General features: G+C 40.9%; 2 protein-coding genes across 5 annotated transcripts in view; one reads left to right on the forward strand and one right to left on the reverse strand.

Moving 5' to 3' along the window:
- Trim9 (E3 ubiquitin-protein ligase Trim9) overlaps positions 1–847 on the forward strand; it is an 83,941-nt gene extending 83,094 nt beyond the window's left edge. For both annotated transcript variants that reach the window (XM_017139556.3, XM_017139557.3), the window contains one exon: positions 439–847. In XM_017139556.3, coding sequence (XP_016995045.2) covers positions 439–728 — 290 coding nt within the window. In that variant the 3' untranslated portion in view covers positions 729–847. The remainder of the gene's footprint in view (positions 1–438) is intronic.
- Positions 848–3,252: 2,405 nt separating this feature from the next.
- Positions 3,253–14,474, reverse strand: LOC108055961 (lipase 1). 3 transcript variants are annotated; one of them, XM_070212993.1, is made up of 4 exons: positions 14,315–14,473; positions 4,873–5,054; positions 4,136–4,807; positions 3,253–4,079 (listed from the first exon to the last, which is right to left on the reverse strand). In XM_070212993.1, exons 2-4 carry the CDS (start codon positions 4,996–4,998, stop codon positions 3,492–3,494), a joined length of 1,386 nt encoding a protein of 461 aa, XP_070069094.1. In that variant the 5' UTR covers positions 4,999–5,054; positions 14,315–14,473; the 3' UTR covers positions 3,253–3,491. The 3 variants fall into 3 exon arrangements, with proteins under 3 accessions (XP_070069094.1, XP_070069067.1, XP_044249511.1); XM_070212966.1 differs by having other exon boundaries at positions 3,254–4,079; positions 4,873–5,070; positions 14,246–14,474; XM_044393576.2 differs by having other exon boundaries at positions 3,254–4,079; positions 14,246–14,472.
- Between the last annotated feature and the right edge of the window lie 1,028 nt (positions 14,475–15,502).

Below are 15,502 nucleotides of genomic sequence, written 5' to 3' on the forward strand. Positions count from 1 at the left end.
CTTAATAGGATACACTACTCATATCCGTTTTTTGTGCTATATTTAGATATAGGAAAGGTTTTAAGTTCAAAAATTTTAAAAATATAAAAATGATAAAGAAAAGAAAAGAAAAACATGATATGAAACGATGATCATTTCGATATGCTCGAAACGTAAATAACATGTTCTAAGTTCGAATGTGTCTTTCTCGCCTTTACTCATGTAACTTTATTTAACAACATGATATTATTAATAAAATTTTTTTTTTTTTTTGAACAACAATTTTACCAGAATTGCATAGTACAAAAAAATTTGTTCTAAATACCATAAATTTACACTATCGATTTCATAATGGTCAGCTCGATGACAGTTTATTTTTAATGCTTCATCCCAACAGAGCGCAATAACAATTTGGTTTCAACTACTATATAATTTGGTGTTTTCTTAAATTCTCCTCAGGCAAGGACGAGAAGTCATTCGCCATGTACATCGACCGTCAGCGATCCTGGTTCCAGCACAATTCGGTTCACGAGCGGCGAGTCGAGGGCGGAATTACCACGGGAAGTACGGTTGGAGTGCTCCTGGATCTGGAGAGGCACACTCTGAGCTTCCTGGTCAACGAGATGCCCCAAGGATCGGTGGCCTTCCGGGATCTCTACGGAGTCTTCTACCCGGCAGTGAGCATCAACAGGGGAGTCACATTGACCATGCACACGGCTATGGATGCGCCCAAAATGGATTACTTCTAAGGGAGTGCGAATCGGAAGGGGTCAACAGTAGCAAATTGTGTACATAGAGCTTGACATTTGGCAGTTATCGGTGTCTATATAGCATTACCTTAATTCGAACAGTTTACTCAGACAGCTTACATATATTAATGTGTGTTCGTGTAGTTTCGGGCAAGGTTCAGCGACATATCTCCATTTAATCGTATCTCTATTCGTAGTTCTAGGCACTGTTTGTAAAACGCTGCGCCAATTCGGAGGGAAATTATTCAAAATAATTGAAAGCATTTAAAGGTAACTCGATGTAAAATACAATAATAAAGCTCTGAATGTTATTCAAAACAAATATAAAGCCAAAAATCAAGCACCGTGCAACAAAAAGAGTTAAATCGCGAACACCAAAAAAAAAATCTAATTTAAACGCAAGCGAATGAAAAACTAAGGTAAAATCCAATTAGCAATTAGTGTAGCTAAAAATCTGCATCTGTATGTCATCACACGTACGTGTGTTAAGGTTAATGTTTATGGGTAAAAACGCATTTGTTTGAGGCTAAAACGAAATCAAAATCAACGTGTTGGGGGAGTTTTTTATTTAAAAGACTGAAAGAACATGTTTTTATAGGTACGATGGGTAAAACACGGAACAGGAACACAAAAAGGCCTCCTTTAAATGTGCGAATAATAATTTCGGCGCCCTAAGAATATTGTTCACAAATTGAACTTAACTTAATAACATTCAATATCTAAGAGCACCGAAAATTCTGCATTAAATAAATGTCCCCGAACACGGAACCCAATTTAAAGCCAAGAGTTTCGCTTATAAAACCAAGTACGCATCAGAATATTAATATTTAATGTACAATTAAGTTCCCTGTAAATATTAATGTATTTTTTACTAAACATTCGGCTATTCTACTTTTTTTCTATTTAAGGTGTAATACATAAAATTAAATTCCAATGTATGTACGGACTATTTATACTTTTCAACTTAAGCCTATCTACAGCGAAAACAACAATTACAGTTAATTACCAGTACTATGCATGTTTAAATATTTATAATAGTAATAATATTAAAATCCAAACAAACCGAAGAGCAAAAAATGTAATTGCATGGGCAACTACAAGCACACATATAAATGAGTTTATTAAACAAAAAAAAAGCGGAAACAGAATAAATATGAAAAAAGGCATAATAAAATTAAAGCGCATAGTTTTTTTTGTACACTTCATTGGCTTTCAGTTGAAAGTTAAAGGGAAAAGTATTTTTTATGTATTCACGTTAATCAATCTAGGGAGTTTAAAAAACCAGACAATTTTCACTTTTTAATTAACACTTAGCTAAGTGTTGCTTTGCCCAGAAACTTCACTATCCCAGATATCCACGCTATTCATTTGTCGACGCATTTGTGGAAAAGCCTCACGAAAGCCTGAGTTCATTGTGCCAATTTCTGTGCGGATTCCCGTGTTTGTTCTGCAGTTTAGTTGTTTTGTTGTATTTTTCTTCTTTTTTTGATGGGGAAAGCATTTGAAGCGGGAAATGTGTCGCCAACAATATGAATTCTGTTGTGCTGTTTTGGCATTCATCCACCCGCCCACCACACACTTTCACAAATTACACACTTAACTTTAGCGCCACGATTGCTTAGAAAGCAGCATGTGTCAACTGCCAGAGTCGGCATTTCCAGAATGTTTGGTGCGAGTGTTTTATGGGGGGTCCGCCATTGTTTGGTGTGTTTGACAAAAGCGAAAATTTTAATGAGCACAGCGCTGAAAAAACCGCCAAAGCAACTTTTGTTGTTTCGTCCCCACATTGTTGGCACTACACTATATATAGTTCTGTGCCAGGGAGACGCATCAAAGTGCAATTTTTATATCCGGGTTGCAGTTGCAAAACTGACAAGGGAAAGCGCTTAGCTGCCCCCCGAACATCCACATCCACATCCGTCGTCCTAGACGGCAGACAAGAGATGGAAGACAGGACATGGGACACGGGACACAGGACACAGAACACAGGACTTGCAGCAGCTGCTCCATCGTCGCCTGCTTCATAAATCATAAAAAACTTTCGCCGCACGTCGCCGAACAAGAACAACTCCCGACAAACCGCCGAACCCCCAATTCTCCCAACCCCCCTGGGAAAACTTGCCCCCACAAACTAACCAACAGCTGCTAAGTGTTGAGTAAATGTTTTCGCGCCTCGTTGCGCTCTCAAATTCCCAAAACGTTTCCAGTTGTTGGTATTAGTGCGGCTATATGGCGGATGTGGCACGTGATTGCTGCAGTTCCCCCCTCCAAACTCCCGAAAACTCATAAATACGAAGAAAAGCTCGGATGCCTGGCTTGAAGTTTTCAGGCGATACCAGAAATTTTGTGATACTTTGGAAATAATATTTTCTTTAAGCAAGAAATATTTTTGATATATTAAAATTCCACTTTCAAAAAATATTTTCTGTAATTTATTTCCTTAATAATATTTTCTTTAAGCAAGAAATATTTTTGATATATTAAAATTCCACTTTCAAAAAATATTTTCTGTAATTTATTTCCTTAATGTAATTACAATAGTCAGTGCTTCAATTCTTAACCAGAATTTTCCATTTTTAATTAAGAACCATTTAAATTTTGCACACGGTTATTAAATAACTTAAATGATAGTATTCAACAATAACACATTTATTGAAGTCTTGATTTTCTTCTTGTTTTATTATATACCGAATAATCACCCAATAAACCGTAAAACCAATAATATTTCTTTAAAACCTATGTGTTGTCCATAGACTTTTTAATCTACAGCTCTGAAGTCGGATCAGTAGCTGACTTCACCTGATCTCCTCCTTCCACATGATCCTCCTGATCCTTTTCTCGTTGCTCCTCATTCCCAGCAATGCTTCCCACCTCCTCATCCTCTTCTGGGTTCCCATTAACAGGGGATTCCGTTGTTAACTGAGGCACATCCTCCTCCACCGGATTTCCCGTGGTGGCTTCCTTGGGTCCTCCGCCTGATTCCCAGTACTGCATCACTTGCAGAATCCTGGGCTGAATCGAGCGCCGGCCACTGATGGCCCAGATCATGTCCATGTGGTTCCACTTACGGTACAGATGGTTCTCCACCACATTGGGCAGCGACTTCGCCAGCCGTTGGACGTCCTCCACCGCCGATAGATAATCATTGCTGCCGTAGTACAAGGCCACGGGAGCGGTGATCCTTTCCAGGTGGTAGTCCGGTGGAGTGGGACGACCGTAAAGCCGTTGGTTCTCCTTGAGGTCGTAGTCGTACTGGCAGAAGCGATCGGAGTTCTGCAGTTGGATGTAGTGGAGGGGTTGTTTGACATTACAGCCGCCAGGGATATGTCCCATTACCACAGGAAACATGGTCTGTAAAGGGGGTGGTTAAATGGGAATCTCAACGGAAGTATCGCACCAGTACCAACCATATTTTGCTCCTCCCGGTTCTTGCCCACAATCTGCCAGTAGAAACGCATACAGGTCTTCAGCAGGGCGGCGGAGGAAACACACTGGTTGAGGTACAGGGAAGAGTGAGGAAATAGCTCAAAGTTTTCACCGAACATGTTGATTCCCATGCGGGCCATTCCCAGAAGAGGGGCCTTCATGTGCTTCATGAAGGCCACCGGGGCCAAGGCGCTCATCACATGGATCTTCGAGTTGTACTGCGGCCTACTCGAGGCCATCACAAAGAACGAGGTGGTTCCCTGGGAGTGACCGAAGTAGCTCAACTTCTGGTATCCCGTTTTATCCAGCACCCCATCGATCATGGCCGGCAGATCGTACATCCCGATCTCGTGCCACGAAAAGCTCCAGTAAGCCCTGTCCGTATTGGGGTTGAGTTTCAGATGGCCCTTGGAGTAGCGATTGCCCCTGACATTGCCCATCCAGACATCGTAGCCGTTGGCGTACAGGAAGTAGCCCAGGCCACTGTGGGGACCCATCACGATCCATGTGGAGGAGGTGTCCTCCAGGCCGTGAACCAACAGCACTGGCTTGGCCCCAGGTCGGGGAATGCGATGGAGGGTCAGCACATATTTATCCTCCGTGGTCACCTGATGCGTTTCCGCCGGATGCTTGTACTTCTCCAGGAGTTGTATCTGCATAGCAAGGAAATGGGAGAGTTGGACAGGTGGGATCCCTTGGAAATGCACTCAGTACCCACGGTGTTCAGTTGGGCATCCTCGATCACACTCGCCGGGAAGTTGTCCTCTGCGTATCCAGCCAAAACCCTAGACCCATCGAGCGAATGAGCCCCCAGCACTGCGAGAAACCAGATCGCGTGTCGCATGGCGTTCGATCCGTGACTAAATCGAACTAAGTCCGCGCTCACTGCCCACTAAAGCGCTGTAATTAGTACGGACTATTGTTTGGGTTGTTTTTTCAGCTTATCGTATAATCGAATCGTGGCCAGCTCATTTTCGGTTGTATGTGACAGAAAATGTTCAAATTGAAGCGAATGAAAATGTTTTGGTATTACGAAATTCGTACAATGCGGTCAAAGTTCAGAGTGATCAGTGGCGTTAATTGCTGCGAGCTGCAGTCACTTAATAAGCTATAGCTAGCCGAGTTTTTGGACAATAAATCAGCTGAAACGGCTAGTCCAGATAACAAAATTGTTAACCTATCAGCAATTGAGTAACTGCATTTTAAACTGCTTTTAATTACTCCGTTCAAGATCAGTAAATTTTTATTTAAAAATAAAACAACAATAAAAAGGATTATATTTAAACTAGAAATACAAAAATTGCGGCCCATAAAAATGAATTTAATCCATGAAATATTTGAATTTGTTAATTTTCCTTATAAGCAAATAAATAGAAATGTTTTTATGAACCTCGGCTAAATTAAACTAGTAATGCGGCCCATAAAAATTAATCAAAAATCAATAAATATAATTGTTTCTCTCTGTTTCGGCTAAAATAAAAAATTAAATTTAATGTTTATGGCCTTACAAAGAACACTGCTTTATCCTGTATTTACTATTTTAAAGGCCCTTGATTCATTTGAATGCATCTACATCCCATTGCCCACCACCGACAAAATCAAAGCGCTCTCCTTTTAATCAGATTTGCCACGCCACTTCGAAAAGCGTATGATCCTAGAAATGTTTGCCGGCTTAATTGGAAAATTTAATTTTTAATTCAGTTGTGGAGTGGACCGTGTCCACTTGCCAAACATTTGAATCGTCCCTTTCATTGCCTACGTCATCGCTTTCTTTTTTCGCAATTGATTGGCAAAAATTGATTTCAGCTTCTGCATAAAATATTTGCCGCTCCTTTATTTGCAGCAACTGCTGTCACGGCGACGACTGACAGGCTGACAAAGCGGCGCGGACGGAGCGAAATCCTTTCCAGGCCCGGGCCGTGTCCGGATTTTCGATTCGGATTCGGATCCGGGTCCACAAGCGATGCCGGGATAGGCCTGATGTGACTGCGCCGGCCAACGTTTCGACATTTGACAAATAACTTAATTCGGCGTTGTCACCACATGTTGGCAATGCCGTCATGGGAGGAGGGTGGAGCAGGGTGGATCAGGGTGGAGGTGGGTGGAAGTGGCAGCCTTGGCAACTTGACATCTCATGGCATGCGGGCCCATGTGGCCGGGGCGGTTCAGGGGGCGTAGGGCGCACAGTGGGCGGGGCTGTGGCTCTGCACAAGTCAGTTGGCAGGATGTTGAAGTTGAAGCCTCGGTTTCATGCTCGAAAGGCGAGAACTTCAAGGAACAGCGCCTATGGGATGCCTTTTAAATTAATTTGCCAACAGTGTCAATGGTAATGCCAAAAAATATTGCCTAATTTTTGTCTTTTAAACTGAACGGATAGATTTGATAATAAATATTAGTGGAATTAAAACATAAAAACAATTTCCCCTTTGTCGCAATCACTACACATATAGAGGTTTTACATTTTTATACCCTTGCAGAGGGTATTATGATTTCAGTCAGAAGTTTGCAACGCAGTGAAGGAGACGTTTCCGACCCCATAAAGTATATATATTCTTGATCAGCATCACTAGACGAGTCGATCTAGCCATGTCCGTCTGTCCGTCTGTCCGTCTGTCCATCTGTCCGTCTGTCCGTCTGTCTGTTTCTACGCAAACTAGTCTCTCAGTTTTTGAGCTATCGAAATGAAACTTTCCCAAAAGTCTTCTTTCTATTGCAGGTAGTATATATGTCGGAACCAACCGGATCGGATAACTATATCTTATAGCTCCCATAGGAAGGATCGGAAAAGAAAACGTTAAAAAAATTCTAGCTTCGGTGTTTTTTAAAATATTACCTTCTACTTTTGGGGATGTTATTTTTTAAATATTTCTGAATTTCGAATTAAATATTTAAAAAATCGGACTACTATATCATAAAGCTGCCATAGGAACGATCGGTAAATTAATGGAAAAGTAATAGGAAATAAATTCTAGCTTCTTTGGTTTTAATTGTATTATCTTCTACTCTAGGATATGACTCTTTTTAAATATTTCCGAATTTCAATTTTAATTTGATCAAAATCGGACGACTATATCATATAGCTGTCATAGGAACGATCGGAAAATTAAAGAGAAATATTAGAAAATTGAACATTTTTGCGATTTGTTAATTAATAGGAATGATCTGCAAGGGTATATAGCTTCGGCTGGCCGAAGCTAGCTTCCTTTCTTGTTTTAAACGTAATTGCTGCACAATTCTTAATTGTACGAATATGTAAGGTAGATCCTAGTGGATTCTTTTTGTTTAGAAATGCAACCGGATAATAACCTGCATCGTAAACTTCAGTGACAGAATGTATATATTTATATGAAACTTGATCAAGTTTCTTCAATGTGTAATATTTATTAACACCCTCTGACATTTCTAGCAGTAAATAATATTTACTGTAAATCACTATGGACGGCAGTCCATGTACACATGGCTAGATCGACTCGGCTAGTGACCCTGATCAAGAATATACTTTATGTGGTCGGAAACGCTTCCTTCTAGCTGTTACATACTTTTGCACGAATACAATATACCATTTTACTCTACGAGTAACGGGTATAAAAAGTACAGAACAGATTTTTTGCCTAATCCTTAAGTAACAAGTATCTAAATATAATAAGACATTTTATTTTTATTTTATTTGCCTAATCCATAAGTAACACTTGTTGCTGGTCGCGTTAAGTTCGTAATAAATTTCCGGATTAAAATAAAAATAAATAAAAAATTAAAACAATTAAAATTAAATTTGTTTGTGTCATTTTTTTTGTTATTCAATTGCCTGTTGTTCTCCCCGTTTTTTAGTTGTGTTACTTAGAGTTCCGCGATTTAGCAAGCTATTTCCCCCAAAAACATTAAACGCAAATCGTTGCCCTTTTAACCCACTTATTTAAGTTCAGAAATTTAGCTGTCAGCTGGGTTGCATAATTTCCTGGTCTCACCTTAATAGACGGACCAGCCAGGAGGCGGTTCCTTTAAGTCCCGACGCGTGCCACGACAATCAGCCATTGGCCTGCTCCATAATGGATTTGTTATCACTGTGCCAACTGCCAATCACACGACAATCAACAGGCCGAAAGCGTGTTGCAACTTGCAGTCGACTGAGGTGCAGGCCAGAAAAACCCGCTTGGACAACAATGAAAACGAGACCAATCAATTGGCCGGGGAGCCCTTAGTGGGAGCAGTGCTGAGACAATGGGAGCACAGCTCTTAGCCTTAAATGCCTGGCGCAACTAGCAGGATACACTGGGAAAATAGTGTAGGAAGAAGGACGAGACTAACAGAAGCTCAAATCAGGCGATCAATCAAATTTAGGACCAGTGTATAACTTAAATAACAGAAAGACATTGAACAAGTTATAGTCTTTAACTCTATTAATATTTCTATTATTTTTTTCCGCATTATATTTTTTGTATCCCATTGCTAAAGAGTTTTCTAAAAATGTAGAGCAAATCGGTTGGAGTGTTCAGAGCTGAAAACTCGTTAGTGGCAGCATCTGGCGTGGCTGAGATTATGATCAGCATTGTTCGCTTGTCGTGGGTTCACATTAGCTGCAGCAGTCGGTCAAATCCACCTCAGTAGCCCCATCAAAGAACCCCTTTATGTTGGCCACGCACGTGACTTTTAATCACGCGCGCATAAAATTTCATGCGAAATCTTTGTCTTGGCCGAAAGCAGCAACTGCTTCCGAGTTTTGGCTCATTACGGCGCCAGAGAAATAAAAGTGCGTGAATCCTAAGTGAAAAAGTGGCCGGGGCGAAGAAGGGTCAGCCTCTGAAACTTTACGACTTTAGCGAAGTTTTTGGACCTGAGCCAGAACAGAACAATATAGTCTTCCATTGGCCAGTCAAAGGAACAACTTCCGCTTTAGCCGAGGTTAAAGTCAAGTGTGGGCCAGACAAGTTGGGTCGGGGTCGCCATATTGCACTCACTTCCAAACGGCTTCTGGATGAAGCACAGAAAGAAAAAAGGATGAATATAATTATTCAAGTTTTTTAACTAACACAGAGTACCGAAACGACATTAAATCTAATTTTTTATAGAAGTAAAGAAGTTCTGCTTATTTTAAGGGTACCATTGAAACTGACATAATTGTCAAGGCTTATTCAGAAAATCAGCTATTTAAATGTGTATATATTAAACTCACTATTAATACATCCATCATTATATAAATTAAAAAATGCTTTAGGTAGATTTAAATGCTTAATAATAATTTTGAAAAAGTGTCACATCAGAATGGAAATTTACTGTTTAATATTTAATCAGAAATATATAATTACGCTTTAGTGATTACATTCTAACATAAAGTACAATTTAAAATAAAAAAAACTAAAAACTCGACATCTTTAAAAATGGAAATAAATGTTTTCTGTGCGCAACACTTGTCTCTGGGCCAATTACAATTCGTTTTTTAGCTGTCAGCCCCACTCAACTGCCCCCGGCCACGCCCACTCGCTGTAAAAGGGGTAATTACTTTTGTGCACGTGCCGCAGTACATGGATCTGGATCTGCCTTTAAAATTTATTTCTGCAGTGCGACAAGTTCAGGGTCACAGTCGGTGGATCCCTGCCACTTCCAGGCGTTAGCCTGAATTTAATATTTAAGTCTGGCAAAATAGCCCTGCATTTTGGAACCAATAACTGATAATGAAAACGGGAATTTAAGTTAATTCCATTTTAACTCGAATGCGATGTATAACTGATTTACATAAGGGAGTCCACGGAAAAAGCGGCCATCGATTGTGTCGACTGCTTGTTAATTTCTGGCAATAAAAAATATGACGCTCTTTTCATTAATTACGTCATTATTTGCGTATTGTCACGGGCCCAGAAATATCTGGAGCCGGAGAGTCCTGTCGCCGGGCATCAATAAACTGAACGAGTGATAAAGGATTACAACTGACAGCGGCAATGGCCGCGGAATTGATTAATTTATGGAAAACGAGAAGACATTCAGCTGCGAGGCAAGGATGATTTTCCGCACTGGCCAACAAGTTTGGAGTCAGGAGCGAACTCATATGAACCGATAACCACCAGTTGAAGCGTTTTCCTGCAGCCTTGTGTCACTTTTGAGCTTTGTAAAAGATGCATCGTTATTTAATTTAATATGATTCGTAATTTGCAGCCATAAATTAATTGAATTAAGCCGATTTAATGAAAACTTGTTTGTGCGACTAATTGCACCTGAGGGAGTGGCAAGAATTGAGCTTCTGTCGGCGATTGATTTAGTTTGATTTGTGTGCAAAATCTGAAGGGGATGGCAGTATTTTTCATAAAAAGGGCAGATAAATTTTGTTTAAAAGAGGGAAAAGGATAAAAGTAAAAAAACAAAAGTACAATTTCTATGAAAACACAGCTAATTCGTATTCATGCGTATGACTAAAGTACAAGTAATTATTCATCTTTCCCTTTATTATGTCCTAATACATATCAACCTGTCACTTGCCAAACAGAATTAAGAATCCTTCACTAAAAATCCCTTAAGCCAAAATAAAGGCATTGAAATTTATTCCTTTGCATGGCCATTATGGAAGTTTCTATAAATATATCTCATGGCCAAACAGTTTGGCCATTTTATTATCAGTATCTGACAAGGACTCCATGCTGCGAAGGCAGCACGAAAAATAAATGTAATGTGCTGTAGTCCTTTTCATTACGATAATGAAATATTTCAAGAGCAGTTTATGGGGATTACTTACTTAAATGTGCGGGGCGCATGCAAAAAGTGGATCCAGTAGCCCGGACAACCGTGAAAACACGGCGTAAAACCCGCAGTGTAAGTGGAAGGGAAGTGGGAAGGATAGGCAGCGAAAAAGGACATGCGTGCAAATATAATCGGCGAGGCAAAAGCCGCAACTATAACACGAGCTGTAGCGTCGAGCACGCCAAGGAAGGGGCATAATTATGGCATTATCACACATCCACATGCAACCTTCCCCCACACGCGTGCCCACCCACGGAAAACTAACGATAATCAATTGAGAAATGTTTATAATGAAGTGGCGCAACCAAAGGGTTCTTCGCTACAACGCTAAGCTCTACACTGGAATAATTGCAATGGACAAGATATCAGAACCCTTTTGCGGATCCTGCATTTTTAAAACTAGTTTTATAAGACCCAACATTTATTGAATAACCCAGTAAACTCTAAAAATAATCTCTATTTATATTCGATTTGAAGAATTTTAAACATTTTAATTAACTTTTAAAGTGTTTTTATACGGGGCGCATTATTGACATGCGACGAAAAGTGGGATGTTCTGATTTTTTTCTGATAAAAACCCTGTAGATAGCAGAAGAGAAAAGTTTTTTTAATGTTCTACTTTCGAAATTTTTACTTTGGTCATTGATTTTAAAACGTAACTTCACTAGATATTTCCTTCAACACACCTATCTTTTATTCGTTTTTTACAAAATTATATTGATATTTTTAAGTTTAATGGGATTTTTCCAATACTCGATTATTAATAGACATTTTCAATGAATTCAATGCTGTCTTCTGGGCTTTTTTCTTCAGTGTAGTTTCCGCGTTATTGGGAGTTGCCCGGCGGTAAGCACTTCATTTCGCCCAGAGCCCCTTTTCAGCCCTTTCCCCACTTGGGTACGTGGGGCGTGTCGGACAAAAACGCCTAGCCAGCAATCTACTGATAGCGTGTGTGCCCGCCAAACGCTCATTGACCAGCCCCTAACCCACAGACCCCAACCCAAATCCCCCGATTTCCCCTCGTTTCCCGACAAAAGTGCTAAGTATACGTTGGCCAGAGAGATAAACATGGCCAGCACACACGCACGGTCCAAAGCCGCCGACCACAGGGTCTATTTGGATGTGTGAGTGCGCCTCATTCATGACAACGTCCATCATAATTCATTGGGTATTGAGCTGGGTCCTGTGGCTGGGATCGGACCCCTCCACTGCATTGTAATGAAATTAGCATACACAAGACAAAGTTGCCAGTCGCGCATTCAGCGATAATTGAGTTTAGAATTAGGGATACAGTAAGGGGCACTGGGAGAAAATCACCAATAATCTAATAATAACTACTAACTTACATTTGATTTATAAATATATTTTAAATTTATGATTTTATGGACAATATTTTAACAAAACGAAGTTCTTTTATTCTTTTTTTAATTCCTAAAAGTTAGTCTTGCTAATAAAAGTATGGAACTCAGTTCTCTGTACAGCAGAGGCATTTTAAAAGGGCAGGGCATTGAAATGCAAATGCAGTCAGTCAGTCAGACTGATGGACAAAAAGACTGACAGGAAGCGGATCGCAGCTTCGTGGGCTCAGCTGGGTTAATTTCAGCCCGGGTTAACCCATGATGACACCGCCACCGAAACAAAGACACGCCTCGGGCAGCAGGAACCAGGAACCTGGAACCAGAAACCAGAAGCCAGGAGCCGCACAAACGGCAACCTATTTTCCAAAGCCGCTGCCGCATCTAATTTATGCCAAGAGCAATCGCAACTGCCAATGCCGCCTTATAAACGAGGTGATTTTTTCGCTCTGCCGAGAAGTTCAGAGGGCAATAAACTGCGCGGCTTGTTTATTGTTTAGTGGGTCTAGCAAATGAGCCCATCGTAAAGGGACTGAAAGAGCTTTAAGCAGGGCTTTCCTTTCAAGAATAAAATACCTAATTATTAAGGAATTTTCTTAAAGGATACAAATATTTGAATAATGTTATTTGATTAAATAATGACTAATAATATTTCAAAAAGAAAAGATTTTTGTGTTTCAATTTCTCTAGTACTTGTGGCATTATCTGATTTCTTTTCAATTGCGCTCTTTTTTCAGGTTCCTCGCCCTTTTCGCTCTCCAAAATCAACATTCAAAACGTTTTGCTGTTTTGGACAAAGCGATTGCTAGGACAATCCCTTCATTCCACCCAAAGGACTCCACCGTCCGGGAATACAAAACCTCCTGGCAAGTGTCACTTAAAGGCATATCGTTTGTTTTTTCTTCCCCGAATTCTTTTTACCGAAACTGCAATTCGAGAAATGCAGCCAACTTTTTTCTGCCAGTACCAAAACACTTTTCTTTCTTTCATTTCGGCTCTCAGTCCCTCCCTGCGCTTTCAATTTGTGTGTACATAAATTTCGAAATGGACTTCTCGTGTTGGGGCCCCCGACAGCAACAGCAACAGCAGAAAGAAATGTTTAAAAAATGCAAACAAAAAAGCTGGGAAAAATAAATAAAAATTGGGGGGACCGGCGTGGAGTGGAGAAGCCTCGAAAGAAATGGCGTGCGGAAACAAGTGGCCATGACTGCAGTAACAACAACAACGACAGCTGGAGATAGTGTTCCACGAGGAAACTGCATAAATAACGCAACAAAGACCCTGGACAAACGCCAATCGAAAGTTGCGTTTTAGCTGCATGAAAAATGTACGAGGCTGGCTTCGAAACCGCCCGCCAACAAATTTAGAAGTCCGTAAATTGTGCCAGGGAATTTGAATACATTTAAAAACGCTGCAATTCCGACAATGTGGGCTAAATTCTTAGCATTCACTTCGGCTGTATAACTTCAAGCGTTGACCAAAAGGGCGAAGCTTTTCCTTTGATTGTGTGGCGATTTCCTTGGCCAATGGAGCATGAAATTACAGAGGGAAGTGCCATGTGGAAGGGGCTGTGTACTTGTGTGAACATGGAAATGCTCACATAACCATGCAGCACGAGACACTGAAACAAAAGTACTAGCTATTAGGCGATTTCGACCCTTAAAGATTGCTTTTTATCTCATAATTTAAAAGATATTTTACATCAAATGTCCTGTTATAAGAGTTTTCTAAGCTTGTTTACTGTTAAAATAGAATATACTTAGGGTGTTCAATTGCGTTGCAAACTTTGTAAAGTGTAAAAGTGTAAATCAATTCCAACAACAATTTCTATACAAAATAGTTTGAAAGGCCTACATAATTGTGTTTAGGTACTGAATTCTTCATTTAATCAATAGGTTTATACACTAAATTTCGATTTATTTATTTAACGAAAGTTTGACGAAGTTTTGTGAATTTCAAACACATTATTTTTGCGTGTACACTAAAGTTCAAATGTTAAAATCTTCATACCACTTAAGACTGTTTTGAGTTCTGCTTGAGTGGGAAAGGGTCCCCTTTTCCGAGTTGACCTTAACTCACGAGCAACTGAGACAGTGGAGAGTCACAGCAATTGCGATCGACTGGGAAACCGGAAAGCGTCCATCAGACGTAACACGAGAGGTGAGGAGAACTACATAGGAAGCCGAATGGAATGCCATTAAAACTAATAAAATAAAGAGCAATCATATCAATGCGATACGCCGATACGCCAGCGACGCCGATTTCCACAGTTGAATTACTAATTGAAAATACTTGTGACGGAATCCGATGGCCGGTGGTATCCAAATTCAGGCCATAAAGGGTGAAATCGCTCGTTAGCCCTCCACATGAGCGTTAAGTGTCTGTGCACAACCTGATTCCGGGAACCAACAACATATGCTCATATGGCCTGGCTGGGCCTCCAGCTCCAGCTCCAGGGTCATCATTACCATGACTAGGATTACGATTACTGTCATCGTCATGTCATCACCAACACACGCCGACTTAGCGAACGTCTTTATGGCTTTTGGCGCTGAAATGATAAGGAAAGTTTTTGCAGAGCGTTTCCCGGACGGGGCTTATGTCCATGCTGGAAGCATATGGCATATTGCCAGGCGAAACATTTAATGGTCTGCAAAATGGCCGGGGCCGGGACATTAAAAGTTGCTTAACCTTCATTAGGCGCCCGATTCCGAATCCGACTGGCGGCGAGATGAAATTTAATATGTGTCGGGTCCTGACGGGCGGCTTAATGCCCCATTTGTGCAGGGTCGCAGTGCATCCAAATGATATGCCTGAAAAAATAAAACAAATCACCACAAGTTGGCTAGCAGAGCTTTAATCAGCCCAGCAGGCGAAGGGGCTGAATGGGGCATGGCATTAGGGGCGGGGGAGGCGCAGGGACACTAGGCAGTCAAACTCAATTTCCAGCTTGTTTCACGGGACAACGACCACGACCCCCGCCCCCGCCCACCAGAGGCGCTAATGCGGCGACATGGCATTATCCTTCTTCGCTTCGCGACTTCTTTGCCGACTTTTCCGACTTTCCCGACCGCGGCTGCACTCTCCTTGGGTATTTTGATAATCAAATTTGCGCAAACAAGCGAGTGGCGTGAATTTGCCAACGCCACCGGAACAAGGACGAAACAAGGAACAGGGATAATAACGGCTGCGCTTCGTGCACTTGTGCAATTAGATTGGCACAACTTTTGAAACTTTTCTTTAGTCCATGCGCTTTAAATTCGATTA

This window comes from Drosophila takahashii, chromosome 2L (genome assembly GCF_030179915.1).
Source record: "Drosophila takahashii strain IR98-3 E-12201 chromosome 2L, DtakHiC1v2, whole genome shotgun sequence".
Lineage (NCBI taxonomy): Eukaryota > Metazoa > Arthropoda > Insecta > Diptera > Drosophilidae > Drosophila > Drosophila takahashii.

What these genes read in the sequence shown, in the direction of transcription:
- LOC108055961 (XM_070212993.1), bottom strand. Translation starts at nt 4,998, where the DNA reads ATGCGACACGCGATCTGGTTTCTCGCAGTGCTGGGGGCTCATTCGCTC. An exon ending in AGGATGCCCAACTGAACACC is followed by an intron (nt 4,808 to 4,872) that starts GTGGGTACTGAG and finishes CTTGCTATGCAG; the next exon opens with ATACAACTCCTGGAGAAGTA. An exon ending in ACCGGGAGGAGCAAAATATG is followed by an intron (nt 4,080 to 4,135) that starts GTTGGTACTGGT and finishes CCCCCTTTACAG; the next exon opens with ACCATGTTTCCTGTGGTAAT.